The sequence below is a fragment of the Thrips palmi genome, unplaced genomic scaffold, assembly GCF_012932325.1.
Source record: "Thrips palmi isolate BJ-2018 unplaced genomic scaffold, TpBJ-2018v1 HiC_scaffold_7, whole genome shotgun sequence".
Lineage (NCBI taxonomy): Eukaryota > Metazoa > Arthropoda > Insecta > Thysanoptera > Thripidae > Thrips > Thrips palmi.
This window is the reverse complement of record NW_023144634.1, coordinates 1,231,934-1,251,877: the sequence shown is the minus strand read 5'-3', so window position 1 is coordinate 1,251,877 and position 19,944 is coordinate 1,231,934. Positions and strand designations below refer to the sequence as shown.

General features: G+C 44.5%; 1 protein-coding gene across 3 annotated transcripts in view; it reads left to right on the top strand.

Moving 5' to 3' along the window:
• LOC117652815 (heat shock 70 kDa protein II-like) overlaps positions 1-19,944 on the top strand; it is a 24,066-nt gene extending 4,122 nt beyond the window's left edge. For all 3 annotated transcript variants that reach the window (XM_034397941.1, XM_034397940.1, XM_034397942.1), the window contains exons 3-11: positions 3,451-3,599; positions 9,784-9,913; positions 11,613-11,857; positions 12,398-12,640; positions 13,839-14,073; positions 15,195-15,307; positions 15,987-16,202; positions 17,540-17,686; positions 19,542-19,944. In XM_034397941.1, coding sequence (XP_034253832.1) covers positions 3,451-3,599; positions 9,784-9,913; positions 11,613-11,857; positions 12,398-12,640; positions 13,839-14,073; positions 15,195-15,307; positions 15,987-16,202; positions 17,540-17,686; positions 19,542-19,691 — 1,628 coding nt within the window. In that variant the 3' untranslated portion in view covers positions 19,692-19,944. The remainder of the gene's footprint in view (positions 1-3,450; positions 3,600-9,783; positions 9,914-11,612; positions 11,858-12,397; positions 12,641-13,838; positions 14,074-15,194; positions 15,308-15,986; positions 16,203-17,539; positions 17,687-19,541) is intronic.

Sequence of the window (19,944 nt, the reverse complement as noted above, 5' to 3'; positions counted from 1 at the left end):
AGGACGGTACACTTAGGCGTGGCGGCAACCCATTCCCTCCTCTCCGAATCCTTCTCCAGATCTGCCCTTGACATCAGCCTCCAAAACTTAAGTGCATTTTTGGCAACGTAGCCAACTTAAAGCTCATAACTAAGACCTCTTCCCCTCCTTGACTTTCTTTTACGCGTATGTTTTCTTTTTAGTACCAATGTTGTGCTAAAAAAATGATCATTTTTACACAACATTATGTTGGAATTCGTGTTTTTTTTTGTTTTTTTTTTTCATTATTACTGAAAAACTTTTGTACACACTAAACTTTTACTGACGAAATTGCAGGTCTAGCTCGTACTTCCCATAAGTGTGTACATTATTATGGAATACTTTGTACAGTCAGTCGAATCATGGAAACTTGTGTTCATTTCCCAAAGGTTGCATACACTGAGAATCCGAATGCGTTTGAAGACGTTTTCATTGCACCGATTGATGCAATGCTGTCGCATTGCACGTGAAGTCCATTTTTTGGGGGCGCGCGCCTACACTGCAAATGCAAAGGCGATACTTAAGTATTGGCGATACAATTGGGTATCGCCAATAAACGGCCTTACGGAAAAGTATTGCCTGCTGAACGGCGATACACAGAAGTATCGCCAAAACTTGGCGATTCTTTTGGGTATCGCCAAAACCACGGCATCAAACTAAGAACTCGCCCCCTTGATTTGTTCAACGTTTGTTGCCAAATCGTGGCAGTACTCCACACTGTGGCAAAAAGCTACGGGAAATTCTGTAAACAGCTTGTGGTAATTCTCCGTAGCCCCCTTGTCAATATTCTCCGTAGGCTCTTACAGTATTTTCCGTAGGACCGCACAGTATTCTCCGTAGGCTTTTACAGTATTTTCCGTAGGACCGCACAGTATTCTCCGTAGGACCTTGCAGTGTTCTCCGTAGGACTATACAGTCTTCCAGGTCCTACGGAGAATGCTGTACGGCCCCACAGAGAATACTGTAAGAGCCTAAGGAGAATATTGATAAGAGGGCTACGGAGAATCCTGGCAAAAAAAATTAACAGAATTTTCTGTACTTTTTTGCCACAGTGCCAAGTATCGCCAAATTTTGGCGATACTTTTGTGTATCGCCGTTCTGAAGGCCATACTTTTCCGTGAGGCCGCCTTTGGCGATACTCAGTTGTAACGCCAAAAAAGGTACTGAAAGTATTGCCTTTGTATGTACAGTGTATGTGCAATGCGCACTGCACATAGTACATAGAACATAATACACAAATTTGGACAGAAAACTATCTTCTTCATGCCCAATTACGTGCTGCCATGAGCACAATTCTCAACGTATGTGTATACAGTTCTGCACTTGTCGTTCTGTCCCGCTTGCACCATAAATGCTTACGGATAACTGTAAAATATGTTCTGCGCTTTAAAAGCAGGTGTTTTCTCTGTTCATCGCTTCAAGCGAGGGGCAAACAACTTCGTCAAAATTTGTACACCGTTATTTCAAATTCTCGTTATTTCGCGTTATTTCATTGTTATTTCGCCGTTATTTCAAGGGTACCCGAGAGAAAATTATAGGCTGCAGATTGGCTGCAGGCTGGCTTCCTCCGGGTGCCTGAGAGCGCTCGGATGGATCTCGGATGGCTGCAGACATTGGCTGTATTCGGACATACGTCAGCCAAAATCCAGCCATCCACAGCCGCTGCAGCCTCTCTGGCTGCACCTGCCAGCCATTGAAGTGTCCCTTTGGAGCCGAGTCGGCCCTGCCCCCGCTGCTCTAGGCTGCACCCCGCAGCGTACGGGATGCTCCAGGCAGCCTTCCTTCGCGGACCACGCTGTCCCCAGCAGCCACGAGGCTGCGAGGCGCTGCTCTAAGCTGCACCCCGCAGCCTTCAGGATGCCCCAGTCAGCTTTCCTTCGCCCGGGCCACGCTGCCCCCGGAAGCCTAGAGGCTGTGAGGCGCTGCTGTAGGCTGCACCCCGCAGCCTTCAGGATGCTCCAGGCAGCCTTCTTTCGCCCGGGCCACGCTGCCCCTGGCAGCTATGAAGCTGCGGGTCACAGCCACATCTCGGCTGCATCCTGCAGCTTCGTGGATGCCATCGGCAGGACCCATATCGCTACTAGGCTTCACTCCTTAGTACATGAAGGTCCCCATGACGACCTTTGAGGGTGCCTGTTACGCCTTTTGAAGTTCTATGGATCCCTTAGTAGATTTTGTAGGGGTTCCCAACACCGTTCCAGATCCAAATCCAATAAGTAATTTCATCTAGGACTTTCCGTTCCCGAGATATCAAAGATAACAAAAAAGTGTCCCGATTTTTACGAAACTTGCATGGCTTATGTATGTTAACGTATTCAACTCAAATATCAGCATACCACGCACCCATTCTATTTTTTTCTATTTTTTATAACCCTTTAATCAAGGAGTGCGCCTGAATACCGCCAGCATCCACCATGCTGCATCCGTAGCCTACAGCCATTGCAGCCTATATGGCTGTATAGTCCTGCCGTAGCCCGGCTGCATCCGGCAGCCAACACGCTGCGACCCGCAGCCTACAGCCATTGCAGCCTACGTGGCTGGAAAGTGCAGCCGCGGCCAGGCTGTCGCTGGCAGCCAGCACGCTGCGACGCGCAGCGTGGAGCCTACAGCCATTGCAGCCCGCCTGGCTGCAAAGTCCAGCCGCGGCCTGGCTGCCGCCAGCAGCCAACACGCTGCGACGCGCAGCCTACAGCCATGGCAGCCTACATAGCTGTAAAGTCCAGCCGCGGCCCGGCTGGCGCCAGCAGCCAACACGCTGCGACGCGCAGCCTACAGCCATGGCAGCCTTCGTGGCTGTAAAGTGCAGCCGCGGCCCGGCTGGCGCCAGAAGCCAACACGCTGCGACGCGCAGCCTACAGCCATTGCAGCCTACATGGCTGTAACGTCTACGCGGCAGGGCTGGCGCTAGCAGCCAACACGCTGCGACGCGCAGCCTACAGCCACTGCAGCTAAGTTGGCTGTGCGTGGCAGCGTTTATAGGCTGCTTCGGGCAGCCAAAAGGCTTCTGTGCGCAGCTTCTGAAGCGTTCCACAGCCAAAGCGCTCCGTGAAACAGCCAGACCAGCCACTGCAGCGTGCATGGCTGCAAGTCCAGGACATCGCTATGGCTGCGACATGGCTGCAACGCAGCCACGGCAGCCATGCATACAGCCAAAAAACGGTCCATACAACCATGCGTCAGCCAAGCGTCAGCCTATCTGCAGCCTTCTATTTTTACTCGGGTATTTCAACGTTATTTCGCGTCATTTCACGTTATTTCGCGATATTTCACGTTACTTCACCGTTATTTCAACGTTATTTCACCGTTAATTCAACGTTTTTTCACTGTTATCTCACGTTATTTCACCGTTATTTCACGTTATTTCAAGGAAAATGTGCACCAAAATTCAAGTTGTTTGCCCCTCGGCTTCAAGCAATCAAACGTTGTTAACAGACGCCAAACGGATGGTTGGGAGGCCGTTCAGCCGACTGCAGCCTGATGACGTCGCGAGGTGGCCCTTCTCAGTCGCCGCGGCGGATAAAGACAAGATACTCATCCGAGTGACTCACAATGACATCTCGAAAAGTTTCTCTCCAGAAGAGGTACGTGATGGTTTCATCTGGGCACTGCTTTCTCACCCTTTCACTGACTATTTCTCATGCAGACGCATTTCTGCAAGTAACCGTAACACTTCCTATTTTTCCTCTGTATTACTTAGCAATTGCTAATCACTGGACTAATATTATCGTTTTCAAAGTAAATTACGAAAAAAAAAGTGGACGACCAAAATACTAAGTATTACGGTGGCTTAAAGACATGCTCGCTTATGAGAATAGTCAGTATGCGTTGCTAATAAGAAATAGTCAGTATGCGTCTGCTAATAAAAAATAGTCAGTATGCGTCTGTTAATAAGAAATAGTCAGTATGCGTCTGCTAATGAGAAATAGTCAGTTTGCGTCTGTTAATGAGAAATTGATCCAGGAAGCGGAAGAAGGAATAACTTGACTTATCCCCAAATTGAGTTTTTATTTTATTATTGTGCCTTAGAATGGTTTACATCATTACACAAATTATTTGACTGAATTCCAAGCAGTTTTAGGAGAAAATCCACATGGAAAAAGGGGTATAACTCAACTTAACCCCTTTTACAGTCTAAATTTCATTGGAAAATGGAGATAACTCAACCTTAGTCTACATGAGTCCGTTTGACAAATTGGCAAAAGGATATAACTCAACTTGTGTTTTATGAATCTAGTGTAAAAGAATCAACTCAACTTAACCCCACCTTAATTTAAAATTTCAATTTGGAAAAAAGAGCTAAGTCCAAAAAATACGATTTCAAGAAATCCTAGGAGTCACGAAGTCAATTTGGGTAGGAGTGTGGGGAAAGCAAAAAAGTTATGTAAAAGGTAGGGGTGGCTCAAGGGTGGCTACGAATGGCAGTGGTGCCAATGTGGTCGATGTGCCACCCGTCAAAATTTAACCATGGCAATAAAGAGAAATCAAAATGCCGGGAAATTCGAAAAATTCCAATGCTAATGTATTCCACAGTGATCCGACAAGGAACATCTTTGAAGTCCATCATTATGAAATTTGGTTGCAGAAAGAAGGCAGTAAATTAATTTTCGCGGGTTGGCAACAATTTTGTCGGCGCCTGCGCCTTGCGAAAATCGCGAAGCTGAAAACACGAGTATAGTCGCGCATTAAAACTGCCCCTCCATTGTTGCTGACGTTGAATTGTTTGGCTTGTTTCAAAAGGCTACGGTTCTCTAGTCATGTTTTCTTCACTCTGTGTAATAGTTCTCACTCACAACGTAGCAACACCACGACGGTTGGCTTGACAAACTTTATAAACTCGAGAGGGATGGTCTCGAAACGCGGGTGAGTCTTGTTCGAAGAACATGAGCACTGAAAGTCGCGAGGTGGAGCGAAGTGATCATGGTGCTAACTGAATTAGAAGTACCATCAAACCTGGTTAAAAGGAGCAGCTATATGACCAGCTTATTCAAAAAGAGACTAAAAGTCTTAAAGCGACTCTTAAACTACATTAAGGAAAGACAATTCACAGATGCATGAGCACAGGTACGCAGTTAAATGGCTCAATTCACTCCGATTTGAAGAGTAACAAAAATTTTCAACAACAACAGCAAAAACACAACGCAGCGGTGCGGGATTGGTGCGGGACACTCTCATAAAAAGTCACTGGACGGCCGGCCGATCCAAAGGCCACGTTCGAAACGACACCAATTATTGTTGCATCTTGTCTACCTGCAGTCAAAGAAATTTTCATTTCGAACGTGCTATTTCAGCTTTTGGAGTACGCTGTACAGACCCAAAAAGAAGCTCCGCATTGGTCCGGCTCGGCTCGGCTCCCCCCATCCCTTTTTTTCCTGTGACGAGTCTAGTTTTGCCATGGAAACGGCGATTTTGACAGCAAATTTCTCAAATTGGCCGTTGACTTTTTAACCAGATTTCAGCATCAGAATCAGCGTTCAAAGTTCTACAAGTCTGCAAAATCTCATTAAAATCGTATAGAAAATTTCCGAAATGCATAAAGGGCCACACAAATCGAATCTCGGGCCGGCTGAATCCTGGGTAACTATAAGGCTACTTCGTGCCTAAAATACACCAGAGTACATACACTTTATGTAGACTATTGTTCCACTTGACTTGTCTCCAGATTCCACTTTGTTTAGGAAATATAAGGTGAGGTGACTTTGTTTTCCATTTCAACGGAAAGTGATAAGTCGCAGAAATCCTCTACGGAGTGACCTTACACTTTTGATTTTTTTCCAAAATTTTACTAATGCTTTTTGAAATTATTAACATCTGCAACATTCATTTGTTTTGTTTTAGTTTTCCCTGCTAACAGTTTTTTGTTTCTCCTGAAAAATGGCCAAAATTGAGTTATCCCCTTCTTCCGCTTCCTGGATCAAATAGTCAGTAAATGGCTGAGAGTGTTATAAAACCATAGCGTAACTATTTGCTTAGCTACGCTTGATGTAGTTACGCCTGCATTAAAGCATAGTCTTGAAATTACCCATGGATGCTGTGAAGTGGATATGGTCGCAAGTTTCCGAAACGGAGGCAGCCGAATCTGTTACCCCTTTTGTCATCGGTCCATCCCGATGAGGCAACCACCTTTAGTCATTGGATGCGCAAAATTTCTTAAGGGGGTTTAAAATTTGTCAGATTTCAACAAATTTTCGACAAATTTGCGCGTTTTTTTTTATTTTTGCCTACGTTTTGAAGGAATGTTTCGGATTTTAAGCGACTTCGGACGCTCAACTCGACACAGGTTCTCGCGAGTGAGTGCGTGGCAGCGTTTATAGGCTGCTTCGGGCAGCCAAAAGGCTTCTGTGCGCAGCTTCTGAAGCGTTCCACAGCCAAAGCGCTCCGTGAAACAGCCAGACCAGCCACTGCAGCGTGCATGGCTGCAAGTCCAGGACATCGCTATGGCTGCGACATGGCTGCAACGCAGCCACGGCAGCCATGCATACAGCCAAAAAACGGTCCATACAACCATGCGTCAGCCAAGCGTCAGCCTATCTGCAGCCTTCTATTTTTACTCGGGTATTTCAACGTTATTTCGCGTCATTTCACGTTATTTCGCGATATTTCACGTTACTTCACCGTTATTTCAACGTTATTTCACCGTTAATTCAACGTTTTTTCACTGTTATCTCACGTTATTTCACCGTTATTTCACGTTATTTCAAGGAAAATGTGCACCAAAATTCAAGTTGTTTGCCCCTCGGCTTCAAGCAATCAAACGTTGTTAACAGACGCCAAACGGATGGTTGGGAGGCCGTTCAGCCGACTGCAGCCTGATGACGTCGCGAGGTGGCCCTTCTCAGTCGCCGCGGCGGATAAAGACAAGATACTCATCCGAGTGACTCACAATGACATCTCGAAAAGTTTCTCTCCAGAAGAGGTACGTGATGGTTTCATCTGGGCACTGCTTTCTCACCCTTTCACTGACTATTTCTCATGCAGACGCATTTCTGCAAGTAACCGTAACACTTCCTATTTTTCCTCTGTATTACTTAGCAATTGCTAATCACTGGACTAATATTATCGTTTTCAAAGTAAATTACGAAAAAAAAAGTGGACGACCAAAATACTAAGTATTACGGTGGCTTAAAGACATGCGTCTGCTTATGAGAAATAGTCAGTATGCGTCTGCTAATAAGAAATAGTCAGTATGCGTCTGCTAATAAAAAATAGTCAGTATGCGTCTGTTAATAAGAAATAGTCAGTATGCGTCTGCTAATGAGAAATAGTCAGTTTGCGTCTGTTAATGAGAAATTGATCCAGGAAGCGGAAGAAGGGAATAACTTGACTTATCCCCAAATTGAGTTTTTATTTTATTATTGTGCCTTAGAATGGTTTACATCATTACACCAAATTATTTGACTGAATTCCAAGCAGTTTAGGAGAAAATCCACATGGAAAAGGGGTATAACTCAACTTAACCCCTTTTACAGTCTAAATTTCATTGGAAAATGGAGATAACTCAACCTTAGTCTACATGAGTCCGTTTGACAAATTGGCAAAAGGATATAACTCAACTTGTGTTTTTATGAATCTAGTGTAAAAAGAATCAACTCAACTTAACCCCACCTTAATTTAAAATTTCAATTTGGAAAAAAGAGCTAAGTCCAAAAAATACGATTTCAAGAAATCCTAGGAGTCACGAAGTCAATTTGGGTAGGAGTGTGGGGAAAGCAAAAAAGTTATGTAAAAGGTAGGGGGTGGCTCAAGGGTGGCTACGAATGGCAGTGGTGCCAATGTGGTCGATGTGCCACCCGTCAAAATTTAACCATGGCAATAAAGAGAAATCAAAATGCCGGGAAATTCGAAAAATTCCAATGCTAATGTATTCCACAGTGATCCGACAAAGGAACATCTTTGAAGTCCATCATTATGAAAATTTTGGTTGCAGAAAGAAGGCAGTAAATTAATTTTCGCGGGTTGGCAACAATTTTGTCGGCGCCTGCGCCCTTGCGAAAATCGCGAAGCTGAAAACACGAGTATAGTCGCGCATTAAAACTGCCCCTCCATTGTTGCTGACGTTGAATTGTTTGGCTTGTTTCAAAAGGCTACGGTTCTCTAGTCATGTTTTCTTCAACTCTGTGTAATAGTTCTCACTCACAACGTAGCAACACCACGACGGTTGGCTTGACAAACTTTATAAACTCGAGAGGGATGGTCTCGAAACGCGGGTGAGTCTTGTTCGAAGAACATGAGCACTGAAAGTCGCGAGGTGGAGCGAAGTGATCATGGTGCTAACTGAATTAGAAGTACCATCAAACCTGGTTAAAAGGAGCAGCTATATGACCAGCTTATTCAAAAAGAGACTAAAAGTCTTAAAGCGACTCTTAAACTACATTAAGGAAAGACAATTCACAGATGCATGAGCACAGGTACGCAGTTAAATGGCTCAATTCACTCCGATTTGAAGAGTAACAAAAATTTTCAACAAAACAACAGCAAAAACAACAACGCAGCGGTGCGGGATTGGTGCGGGACACTCTCATAAAAAGTCACTGGACGGCCGGCCGATCCAAATGGCCACGTTCGAAACGACACCAATTCTATTGTTGCATCTTGTCTACCTGCAGTCAAAGAAATTTTTCATTTCGAACGTGCTATTTCAGCTTTTGGAGTACGCTGTACAGACCCAAAAAGAAGCTCCGCTATTGGTCCGGCTCGGCTCGGCTCCCCCCACTCCCTTTTTTTCCTGTGACGAGTCTAGTTTTGCCATGGAAACGGCGATTTTGACAGCAAATTTCTCAAAATTGGCCGTTGACTTTTTAACCAGATTTCAGCATCAGAATCAGCGTTCAAAGTTCTACAAGTCTGCAAAATCTCATTAAAATCGTATAGAAAATTTCCGAAATGCATAAAGGGCCACACAAATCGAATCTCGGGCCGGCTGAATCCTGGGTATACTATAAGGCTACTTCGTGCCTAAAAATACACCAGAGTAACATACACTTTATGTAGACTATTGTTCCACTTGACTTGTCTCCAGATTCCACTTTGTTTAGGAAATATAAGGTGAGGTGACTTTGTTTTCCATTTCAACGGAAAGTGATAAGTCGCAGAAATCCTCTACGGAGTGACCTTACACTTTTGATTTTTTTCCAAAATTTTACTAATGCTTTTTGAAATTATTAACATCTGCAACATTCATTTGTTTTGTTTTAGTTTTCCCTGCTAACAGTTTTTTGTTTCTCCTGAAAAATGGCCAAAATTGAGTTATCCCCTTCTTCCGCTTCCTGGATCAAATAGTCAGTAAATGGCTGAGAGTGTTATAAAACCATAGCGTAACTATTTGCTTAGCTACGCTTGATGTAGTTACGCCTGCATTAAAGCATAGTCTTGAAATTAACCCATGGATGCTGTGAAGTGGATATGGTCGCAAGTTTCCGAAACGGAGGCAGCCGAATCTGTTACCCATTTTGTCATCGGTCCATCCCGATGAGGCAACCACCTTTAGTCATTGGATGCGCAAAATTTCTTAAGGGGTTAAATTCGTCAGATTTCAACAAATTTTCGACAAATTTGCGCGTTTTTATTTTATTGTTGCCTACGTTTTGAAGGAATGTTTCGGATTTTAAGCGACTTCGGACGCTCAACTCGACACAGGTTCTCGCGAGTGAGTGCCCCCTCGATCCGTCCACTAAAATTAGCGTTAAACGTCGGGGGAAAGCCCCGGTAATCTTGTGTAACTTATGCCCACCACGAAAATTCGGGTTCATTCCTCTCTTTTCTGTGCAGATATCTGCTAAAGTCGTGAAGAAGATGAAGGATGTGTCTGAAGCGTTCCTGGGGTACCCCGTCAACCAGGCGGTCATCACGGTGCCGGCGTACTTCAACTCAGCTCAGCGAGCTGCCACCAGGAAAGCAGGTAAGGGCGTCGAGGGGGAACCAAACAAAGAACCTAACACTCTCATTCCAGGAACGTGATATCACGTTCGTTTGAGCATTGTGTCACATTCGTTTGAATGTCAATAAGCTACTCTATGGCTGATTCACATCGAAAGGAACGTGACACAATGCCCAAAGGAACGTGATGTCACGTTCCTGAAATGAGAGTTAACTGGCTGCAAAATGCATGCTTGGCCAATTATGCACACACTTGCAACTGCATACGTTTAGCATGGGCTGACAAGCAGGCAAAGACGGCAAGAAAATGCATTCGTTATCGCGCTAGAACTTGCTGAATTGTGGGACAAAATCCTTCGTCTCGTAGCTAAACGGTGCCAAATGCTAATTTTCACGCTGGCTGCAGACGAAAATAGTATGAAGTATCTAAATTACAGTTTACTCAGTGCAATGCTTGTCGATAAGGGAGAGTGGGGTACAGTGAATCCCTTTTTTCATTTTGCGATGTGAAAAATCTGAGTGGCAACATAAACCTAATTTTTTTGTGCTAAAGTACTATGTGGATCTTCTTATTGAAGATCCCAATCAAAATTTTCATGTATCCTAACTGGTTTAGAGTGTAGTCTCACTTTGCTTTATTCCTACGTTTGATACAAAGTGCCCCACTAATGGGGTACATTGTATCAGGTGAGGGGCAATATGTATCACATCAGATTTCTCAAGAGAATGACCGCTTTTAGGCAGAGTTTGGTGCAACATCGATTTGTGCATCATGGATCTGTTCTGAGGTTATTAAGATATGATACGCAGGGCTGTTAAGTTGTCCTGCAAACATGATACAAAGGCATTAAGAAATTACTGTTGTTGCATAGGAAGATCAGTCCAAAAACGCAGCAAGTGACAAAGACAAACCTGAATTTCTTTTCTTTTCTTGCATGAAACTTGCCTCTCCTGGTGCTGATTAGTGTTGACACTCAATTAATATTTAAAAGAATCCCAGTGAAACCCCAGGAATGGGAAGCAAACGATGGAAACCGTTCGAGAACACAAAAATAAGCTGATACATATTACCCCATTTTGGAATGATACAATTTCCCCCACAGCGCACTTAATCAAGAAGGCGGGCTCAGCGCCCTAATCTGCATCGAAGGGTACCGATCGGCACGTCTAACATCATTGCCATGCCCATGCCAACAATGCCAGAACAAAATTGGGGCCGTAAACTGAGTGACAGTGATACGGCAAACAATATTCGATGAAATCATAATTTTACTTTTCCTCATTTCGGGTAGACTAAAAGTTCCTCCGCTCATGCCGCCATTTGGATGCGAGATACAATGTCCCGCCCCGACAAAAAATGAAGTACTACCGATGGTTTATCGATTTCCTACCACGAGACCCACCCCGCGCGCGAGTTTTAATTTTGAGAGCGCGTGATACATATTACCCCGTGATACAATGTACCCCACTCCCTTCACTCTCATTCCAGGAACGTGACATCACGTTGAAACGAACGTGACAAAGTGTCACGTTCGTTTGAGCATTGTGTCACATTCGTATGAATGTGAAGAAGCTGATTTTAGGCCCATTCACATCCAAACGAATGTGACACAACGCTCAGACGAACGTGACATTCTGTCACGTTCCTGGAATGAGAGTGTTATCTGAGTGCGCTTTCTGGAAGTGATTTGACTCTATTAAAGTGTTGTGTTTTGTTCCAGGGGCCCTGGCCGGGCTGACGGTTCACCGCACGGTGCCTGAGCCCTCTGCGGCCGCGCTGGCCTACGCCATGCAGCAGATGAGCAACACCACCAGACGGGTCCTGGTGTACGATCTGGGCGGCGGCACGTTTGATGTCACGGTGGCCAACGTCAGAGGCTGTCTAGTCACTGTGCGGGCAGTCGGAGGCGATTCGCACCTTGGTGGGCAAGATTTTGACAACAGAATCTTCGACCACATTGCAAAAGTATGTCTACAAGTGCGCGGTAAAAACAGTGTCAGGGTTTCCCAGGGCCACCCTGGAAAAAGAGGCCGTTTTCCCGGGGCGGGCCTGGGAAACCCTGAAATCGTTTTTGCCGTGCGCAGCATGGAATCCAGATGCACACTCTAACACTGTAAATTTAAAGGTGATACATCTAGTACCATTTTTGGCGATACATGTCTACAGATGTCTTGGCTGAGAACACATCTGCAGTTGCATACTTGGCTGAGTACACATCTGCAGATGCATCCTTAGATGAGTTAGGTATGCATCTGTAGACTATGCATCTGTAGATGTGTACTCATCTGAGTATGCATCTGTAGATGTGTACTCATCTGAGTATGCATCTGTAGATGTGTACTCATCTGAGTATGCATCTGTAGATGTGTACTCATCTGAGTATGCGTCTGTAGACGCTACTGAGTACACACTCCGGTTTGTAGAGATCCTGAAGTTCAAGTGATTAAAAAAAGTACATGTACCTAAATATTTGATGTGTCAAGACACGGTTGTTGCCTTCGGTAGGAGATCGAGAGGAAGACGGGGCGCCAAGTTGCCGGGAACCCACGGAAGGCGCGCCGCCTCCTCACCATGTGCGAGCGGCTGAAGCAAGACCTGTCCGCCGTGACGCGGGCGGAGCTCGACGTGTTGCCGCTCATCGGCGAGGAACTTCCCATCGCCATGACCCGGGCCAAATTCGAAGACCTCACCAGGGACCTCCTCAACCGAACCAGGGATGCGGTCGCGGACGTCCTGCAGTCCATCAATGTACGTAAGCACTGAGAATCCGAACGCTGTAAGAATTGTAGCCGTCGAGTGGTGTACACACCAGATGTTATGTTCGGGACATCACAGTTTTTTGTGCACACGAACTTTTCGTACAAATTTGTACGCGATTTTGCACAAATATGGGGGAAAATGTGCGGTTTCTCGTACATAAAATTGTACGAAAAGTTTGTGTGCACGAAAGACTGAGGTCTCGTACAAACTTTAATCAGAACATTTCGTGTGCATCGCTAGTGAAGTGCAACGCTCTCTCATGCATTAGGGCATTTTCAGGACACATCACACATTTTGAAACGCATGCACAGTTTCTTGCAAAGCTCATGCACTTATAACTGCATAGAAATTTACTAAGCACGGTGCGTGAGGTAGCTGTTGTACGTATGGTGCGATGCTTCAATTCACTGCAATTTGGATGGAAAGACTTCACGTCAAAATATGGCGATAAAGTCTCGCCAAGATTTGGTCAGACCTGAAAGTCTCGCCAAAATTTGGTCAGACAAAAAAGTCTTGCCACAAAACGGTCATACACAAAAGTCTGACCCCAGAACGGTGAGACTTTTGTGTCTGACCACGGCCTTTAGGCCGTAACCGTCCGGCGCATTACGGCCTTTCGGTGGTGGTCAGACACAAAAGTCTCGCCATTTTGGGGTCAGACTTTCGAGTATGACCGTTTTGTGGCGAGACTTTTTTGTCTGACCAAATTTTGGCGAGACTTTCAGGTCTGACCAAATCTTGGCGAAACTTTTATGTCTTGCCTCTGGAATGGCGAGAAGTCTGACCGTTGGATTTGTAGGGAATGCATTGCACCGCACGTGCTTTGTACATATCTTTACAAATTTCAGTCTGTGCTCATGAAGTCACTAATTGAAATTCACAGCACTGGTGTAACAAAGGCATCAAAACTGTGCCATTTAATGGTGTCAACGATTTAAGCCCTTTGAGCGGCGTGAATCGTTAATGCCCTTGGGAAGGGCATTAAAATTTTGCTTTCAAGTCTTATATCATTCACACCCTTCCCAAGGGCATAAAATGCCTTTTGTTTCACCAGTGTACACGGTAAAAACGGTACCTGGTTTTCCCAGGAGCCCTATGGCGAAGACATGGGCGATTTCCAGGAGGTTCCTGGGAAACCAGGAACCGTTTCCACCGTGTATGCTCTAAGCTGAAGTGTCGTGGTTAGATGGATGTGGATGCCATCGACGAGGTCGTCTTGGTCGGAGGGTCCACGAGGATGCCCGCGGTGCACCGCCTGCTCGCGGACTTCTTCCCGGGCACGAACATCAACAAGAGTCTGAACCCGGACGAAGCGGTCGCGTACGGCGCTGCCGCTCTGGCTGCCCGCCTGGCGGGAGACAGGACGCAGTACCTCGCCGGCGTCCTGGTCAACGACGTGACTCCCATCAGCTTCGGCCTCGGTAAGAGAGAACAGCGTCCTACACTGCTAATTAGTTGCTGTAATTTTTCAACACTTTTGTTGTGAAGTTTAAGAGCAACACGTCTTGTTATTTTGCAAACACGTTGTAGCCGTCGCTGCTGTTTTCTGATAAATCGCTTGTTGAACGTGAAGACTTCCGACAAGTCTTTGATTTAAAAAAAACAACACATTTTTGTTGGTTACATTGTGTTGCAATTTAAAGGGGGGTTTACTGAAATCTTATTTCTTCAAATTGGTCCATTCACATAAATCAAAAATTTGTTAAGTAATTCATAGTCAATAGTTAAATTTTAGTTTGGAGACAATACCTACCCCCAACCCTCGAAGAGGAATTTTGATAATACAGTCGTAACTTTGAAAATTTTCCTACCAAAGTATTCAACGTAAACTGTGTCTGGGCAACTTTTTCCACTTGTTGTTCAATTGATAACCGTGGCATTAGTAAGATACGGACTTACAAACCATAACTGTGTTTTTAAGACAGCTGTCAATAAATTTCAAGACATTCAAGATGTCCTGATCTTTAAGTGACTTTTTCTGGAAGCACGACAAATAAATTTGTTGGGTCCCATGTATTGGTGATCCACGCTTTATTGCATATGAGCCAAAGAAGTGCAAGAATGTCCAGAACACCAGTTTAGGTTGAATGCTTTGCGTAGGACCAAATTTTTGAAACTGCTACAATAGGCTGAAAAAACCTCTTCGCTGATTCGAGGTAGTCAAGGCTCTAAATGTCATTTTGACCATGAACTATGTATTACTATACATCTGCAACGAATTTTTACACTGGGTCTCAATTTGAAAAATGCAATATTTTCAGTAGAACCTCCCCTTAACAAGGTTATTGTCATCTGACAACAGTATTTGTTGTAAGGTTGCACGTGCAATCATAAGACAAAAATTTTTGTCTGATGACAATAGTCTTGTTAAACGACAACGCATCTCTTTTTTTATTGCGATGACATTATTGTTACCCCTGACAAGATAGTTGTAATACAACAAAAGGCTTGCCTATTGATAAATTTTCCCTCCAGACACCGAACAACTACTGTTGTCATTTAACAACACTCCACTTGGTGTGTATCACATCTCGGTTTCTAGGTGAGGAGGACGGTGGGTTCAGCGTACTGATACCGCGAAACACTCCAATACCCTTCTCGTGCTCCAGGCTGTACCTTACGGTGTATGACCACCAGGACGTCCTCTCTTTGAAGGTGAGTCGTTGACTCGTGTACGCTCTGAACTCTCTTTAACGGTCAGTGAAAGTTGGTTTCAGGTCAGGGAATCGTCAGGGTGTTTGGTTTCCCAAAGCATGTGGCGTGGCCACTCTGGAACCACTTGGAGGTTGTGTCTCAAGTTAACCCCAAACTGCTCTGCAAACTCAACAGTGTGTTCATCACACTCTGTTCAGCGTGTACTCACAAGTACACTCCAACGAGAGTGTGCTCAGATCCTTGAAATACATGCAGTTGAGTACACGCTCGTGGAAGTGTGCTCAAGAGCACACGCTGAAGAAAGTGTGCTCTTCAGTACACGCTGAAGAGAGTGTACTCATGAGAACACGTTAAAGAGAGTGTACTGAGTACACTGTTGAGTTTGTAGAGTGCACTGGAAAACCAAACGTGGTCTAGACCGCACCACTGGTGGGGTCAAATGGATGCCATTTTGACCGCATGAGTTGGTGTGGTCTAGACCACGTCTGGCTACGTTTGGTGTGGCCTTTCCATGCAATGACCACACCAAACGCACCTAACGTGGTGTACATCGCACCAACTGGTGCGTCTAAAATGGCATATCCCTTTGACCACACCAGTTGGTGCAGTCTAGACCCCGTTTGGTTTTTTCGTGTCTCCCGCTACCCCAGTACACGGTGTGTGACGTTTGTCTGAGCAGGTGTATCAAGGCGAGAGGACCGTTGCTTCGAGGAACGCCTTCATCGGCGAGTACAGAGTCGAGGACCTGCCGCGGCGCGAGGCCGGCCTCGAGGTGGAAGTGCGCCTGTCCATCGACAGCGATGGCGTGCTCACCGTCGAGGCCAGGCATCCCGTCACCCGAGTGTGGGGCGGGTGCACTGTGCAGACGGTAGACTGTACGGCGTTCGGGGAGCAGGTGAGGAGGAACAATATTAAGTGTTAGTCCTCTGCGGTCCCCTAACACGGTAAAAACGGTACCTGGTTTTCCCAGGAAGCCTATGGTAGAGACATAGGCTATTTTCAGGGAGTTCCTGGAAAAACCAGGAACCGTCTTTACCGTGTACTCATGGGGAAATCACTGTGAACTATGGTGTACAAATCCCATGAATTTCAGTCAAATTTCGATGCATTATAGTCAAATTACGATGAATTTCAGTCAAATTTCGATAAATTTTAGTCAAACTTCGATGGATTTCAGTCGCATTTCGATGAATTTCAGTGAAATTTACATGTTTGATGAATTTCGGTGTACAAATTTGGCTGGAGTTATTTCCCCTTGCTCGTACCTTTTCTCCCTTGCTTTTAAAGCCTTTTGAGCCTCGGTACAAACCCAAGTGTGTGGCATTCGTACATAACAGCGTATCTTCCGTGGGATTTTCTTTGAAGATTCGTTCTTCTTTCAGATGATCACTCAAGTGAGAACATTGTCCGAACATTCTCGTGCGTAGTTGCGCACAAATTCGTTTATTTTTAAAGGCATGCGCAGTTTCGTGCAGAGCTTATGTTAAGAAAATTACATAGTTTTTTAGTGCGAAAAGTCAACCTGAAACTTAACGCTCTCAATCGGTCAATAGACATGCTCGTGGCAAGGACAATCTAATGTGAGGCCAACCTGCCCTTTTAAAATAAAACGGCGCGTCTAGGTGACCTACCACGTACGTTTAGAAAGAAAAGCATGACTGAGCAGTAGACAATAAGTTGCGTCAACCTGCGGGTCGACTCTTACAACTGTCATCTTAGTTTGCAAAGAGAGTGTTTTTGAACTCATAACTTGTACTTTATGCACGCAATCGCTCAATTACTGTACAAATCGAAGAGCGTACATTGTATGCTCTCACTGGAGCATGCCTGAAAGCACGCTCTAGCTAGCGCATGCCTGCCAAAGATGCACTTACTAGTGCACCCATGCCGTACACGCTGCCTGAAGCATGCATCTAGTGCATAAGGGATATGGAGTTGCTTGCATCAGGAAGCGCGTACATGGCATGTATGCTCTAGTAAATGCATGGTTGGCAGGCATGCGCTAGCTAGAGCGTGCTTGCAGGTATGCTCCAGTCAAAGCATACAATGTACGCTCTTCGATTTGTGGAGTATCAGTTTAATCCGTTGCAAAATGTTTGAAAATTTTACAAATACTTTTTTATGTTTCGAAATCATTTTGTTACTGATCACTAAGGGGTTCCGTGCTAATTTGAAGTTGGTGCGCAGTGTCAAGAGATGCAGCCATGACAGAGAAGAATGGAATGTTTGCAGGTTCCTGCAGGAACACCTGAGGTAAAGGCCGACGACGAGGTTACTGACAGGCACGAGCTGGCTCGTCTCGGGGCACGGTTCCGGTTGTCGAAGTATCTCCATGATTTGGCAGAACGTAGGGACACCGATGATCTTCCAATCGCTGTGGTGAGTTCTCAAAATTATTTCACGAAACAGGGTGGGCCAATGCTTTCCCAAGTCACCCGAGGGCCCGAAATCGATGTCTCGGATTCCGACGAAACTTTATGGGGGTGTTCCCTATGTAGCAAAGAGCTTCAGATAAATTTTTCAACTCTTTTGTTCGGCCCAAACAGCTTAAACGACGTAATTTGTACAAAAAAGAAATAATTACACTGGAGCCTTTACCAGAAACTTGTTTGTTGCCTGAGTGCGACCTGCCCTGTGGATTTCCTTTCTTTTCATGGTACTGGAAATAGTCTCCGAGAGCCACTTTACTAGTCTCTTGTTTCGGGAGATATGGACCAATATAGTAGTTTTTTCGCAAATGCCCCAAAAAATACATCCAAATTTTTTTTACTGATTTTTTTTTAAATTAAGGTCCTATGGTGGTCTACCACCCATACTGGTTTTGAGTTTGGCCAATGGGAAAGAATAAAAAGTGCGGTTTTTCCTTTTTTCCGCAATTGTTGGCCTACAGTATCGCAATTTTGAGTCTAACGTCAAGAGTGCTTTTAGACTTTTTTTCGCCTATTCAAGACGAATCGATTGATGTAATTCGAAGTCAAATCGGAGTACTTTGAAAAATCACTTTTTTTACGCATCCAGATTGGTTTGATCCCACACGGTTCCTGGTTTTCCCAGGAAGCCTGTGGTAAAGACAAAGGCGATTTCCAGGAAGTTCCTGGGAAAACCGGGAGCCGTTTTTACCGTGCAACCATAGAAAGGGCGATTTTTCAAAGTACTCCGATTCCGATTGCTCAGGAAGAAGTCAGACTCAAATTGGCAATGTTGGGGGCTACAAACTGCGAAAAAAATATGGAAAAAATGTACCTTTTATTCTGGTTTTCACTAGCCAAACTCAAAAGCATTAAGGGTGATGGACCACCATTTCCTTAAAAAATTATCATCAAAAGCTTCGTATACTCTAAATGTCTTACGAAGAAATTTCCCATATTACGAAGGAAATGGCGCAAGCATAATACGAAAGTGATTTTTCTCTGTATTGGGCGATTCCATGCCAAACCAACGAACGCTTGGAATTTCATCTCTCCGATTTTGATGAAACTTTTTTTGGGGGTAGGGGTCATCATAAAAAGACCCCCTGCCAAAGGGTTTTGCGATATCTCACCCCGTTCGGCTGTGGCAGGATATCAAAGTTTTTGCTTTAGTCAAAATCATGGTCTAGCCCTTAGTGGTAACGGTAATGGAAGGTAGGCAAGGTGGAAATGGAAGGTAGGAAATCAGCCAGAAAAGAGGAAATTTAAGAAAATATCATGATTTTGACTAAAGCAAAAACTTTGATATCCTGCCACAGCCGAACGGGGTGAGATATCGCAAAACCCTTTGGCAGGGGGTCTTTTTATGATGACCCCTACCCCCCAAAAAAGTTTCATCAAAATCGGAGAGATGAAATTCCAAGCGTTCGTTGGTTTGGCATGGAATCGCCCTATTACGAAGGTTCTTCTTTGTATCTTACAATGAAAAAGCTAAAAAGATTCGTATTACGAAGGAATATTGCTTCGTATTATGCTTGCGCCGAATAACATAGGTCAAATTTCATTGTAAGACATTTAGAGTGTATGCATTTTAGGGTATTTGAGTGAGTAGAGGAAAAGGTTCGCTGTAATTGCTATGTACTGTGGGGAAAGCATGATTCGTCCAGAAATCATGTAAACGTAGGGACAATTGAACTACTCCCAAATAAAAGCAGAATTAACCTTGTTCTGCAAGAACTTTATGCCCAGAACTCTGCAGTCCTGATGCACTACATAAACGTGTAATTGACCACTCAAATTTTATTATTCTCTTCTCTTTTTTTCAGGTAAACGAGATCAAAGCCACTCAGACGTGGATGGATGCAGGTCAATATTCGAAGAAGGATTATGTCACAAAATTTGCCGCACTGCGAAGACTTCTCCCTGGTAGTGGCCGAAGAGCAGCTGCCATTGCCAACAAGAAATTTATAAAATAATTCCTTTGAATTTTTAACTTTAACTGAACTGTTGTTTCACTTTTATTTTACTTCTTTGTAACAAACTAATGAGGCCATTAATATGATCTGTTGTGCCAAGTCTCGAGGATAAATTCTATTTGAAAACAATTAAGACGGAACTGATCTCTTGTTTCACTTTTATTTTACTACTTCTTTGTGACAAACCAATGAGGCCATTAATATGATCTGTTGTGCCAAGTCTCGAAAATAAATTATATTTGAAAACAATTTA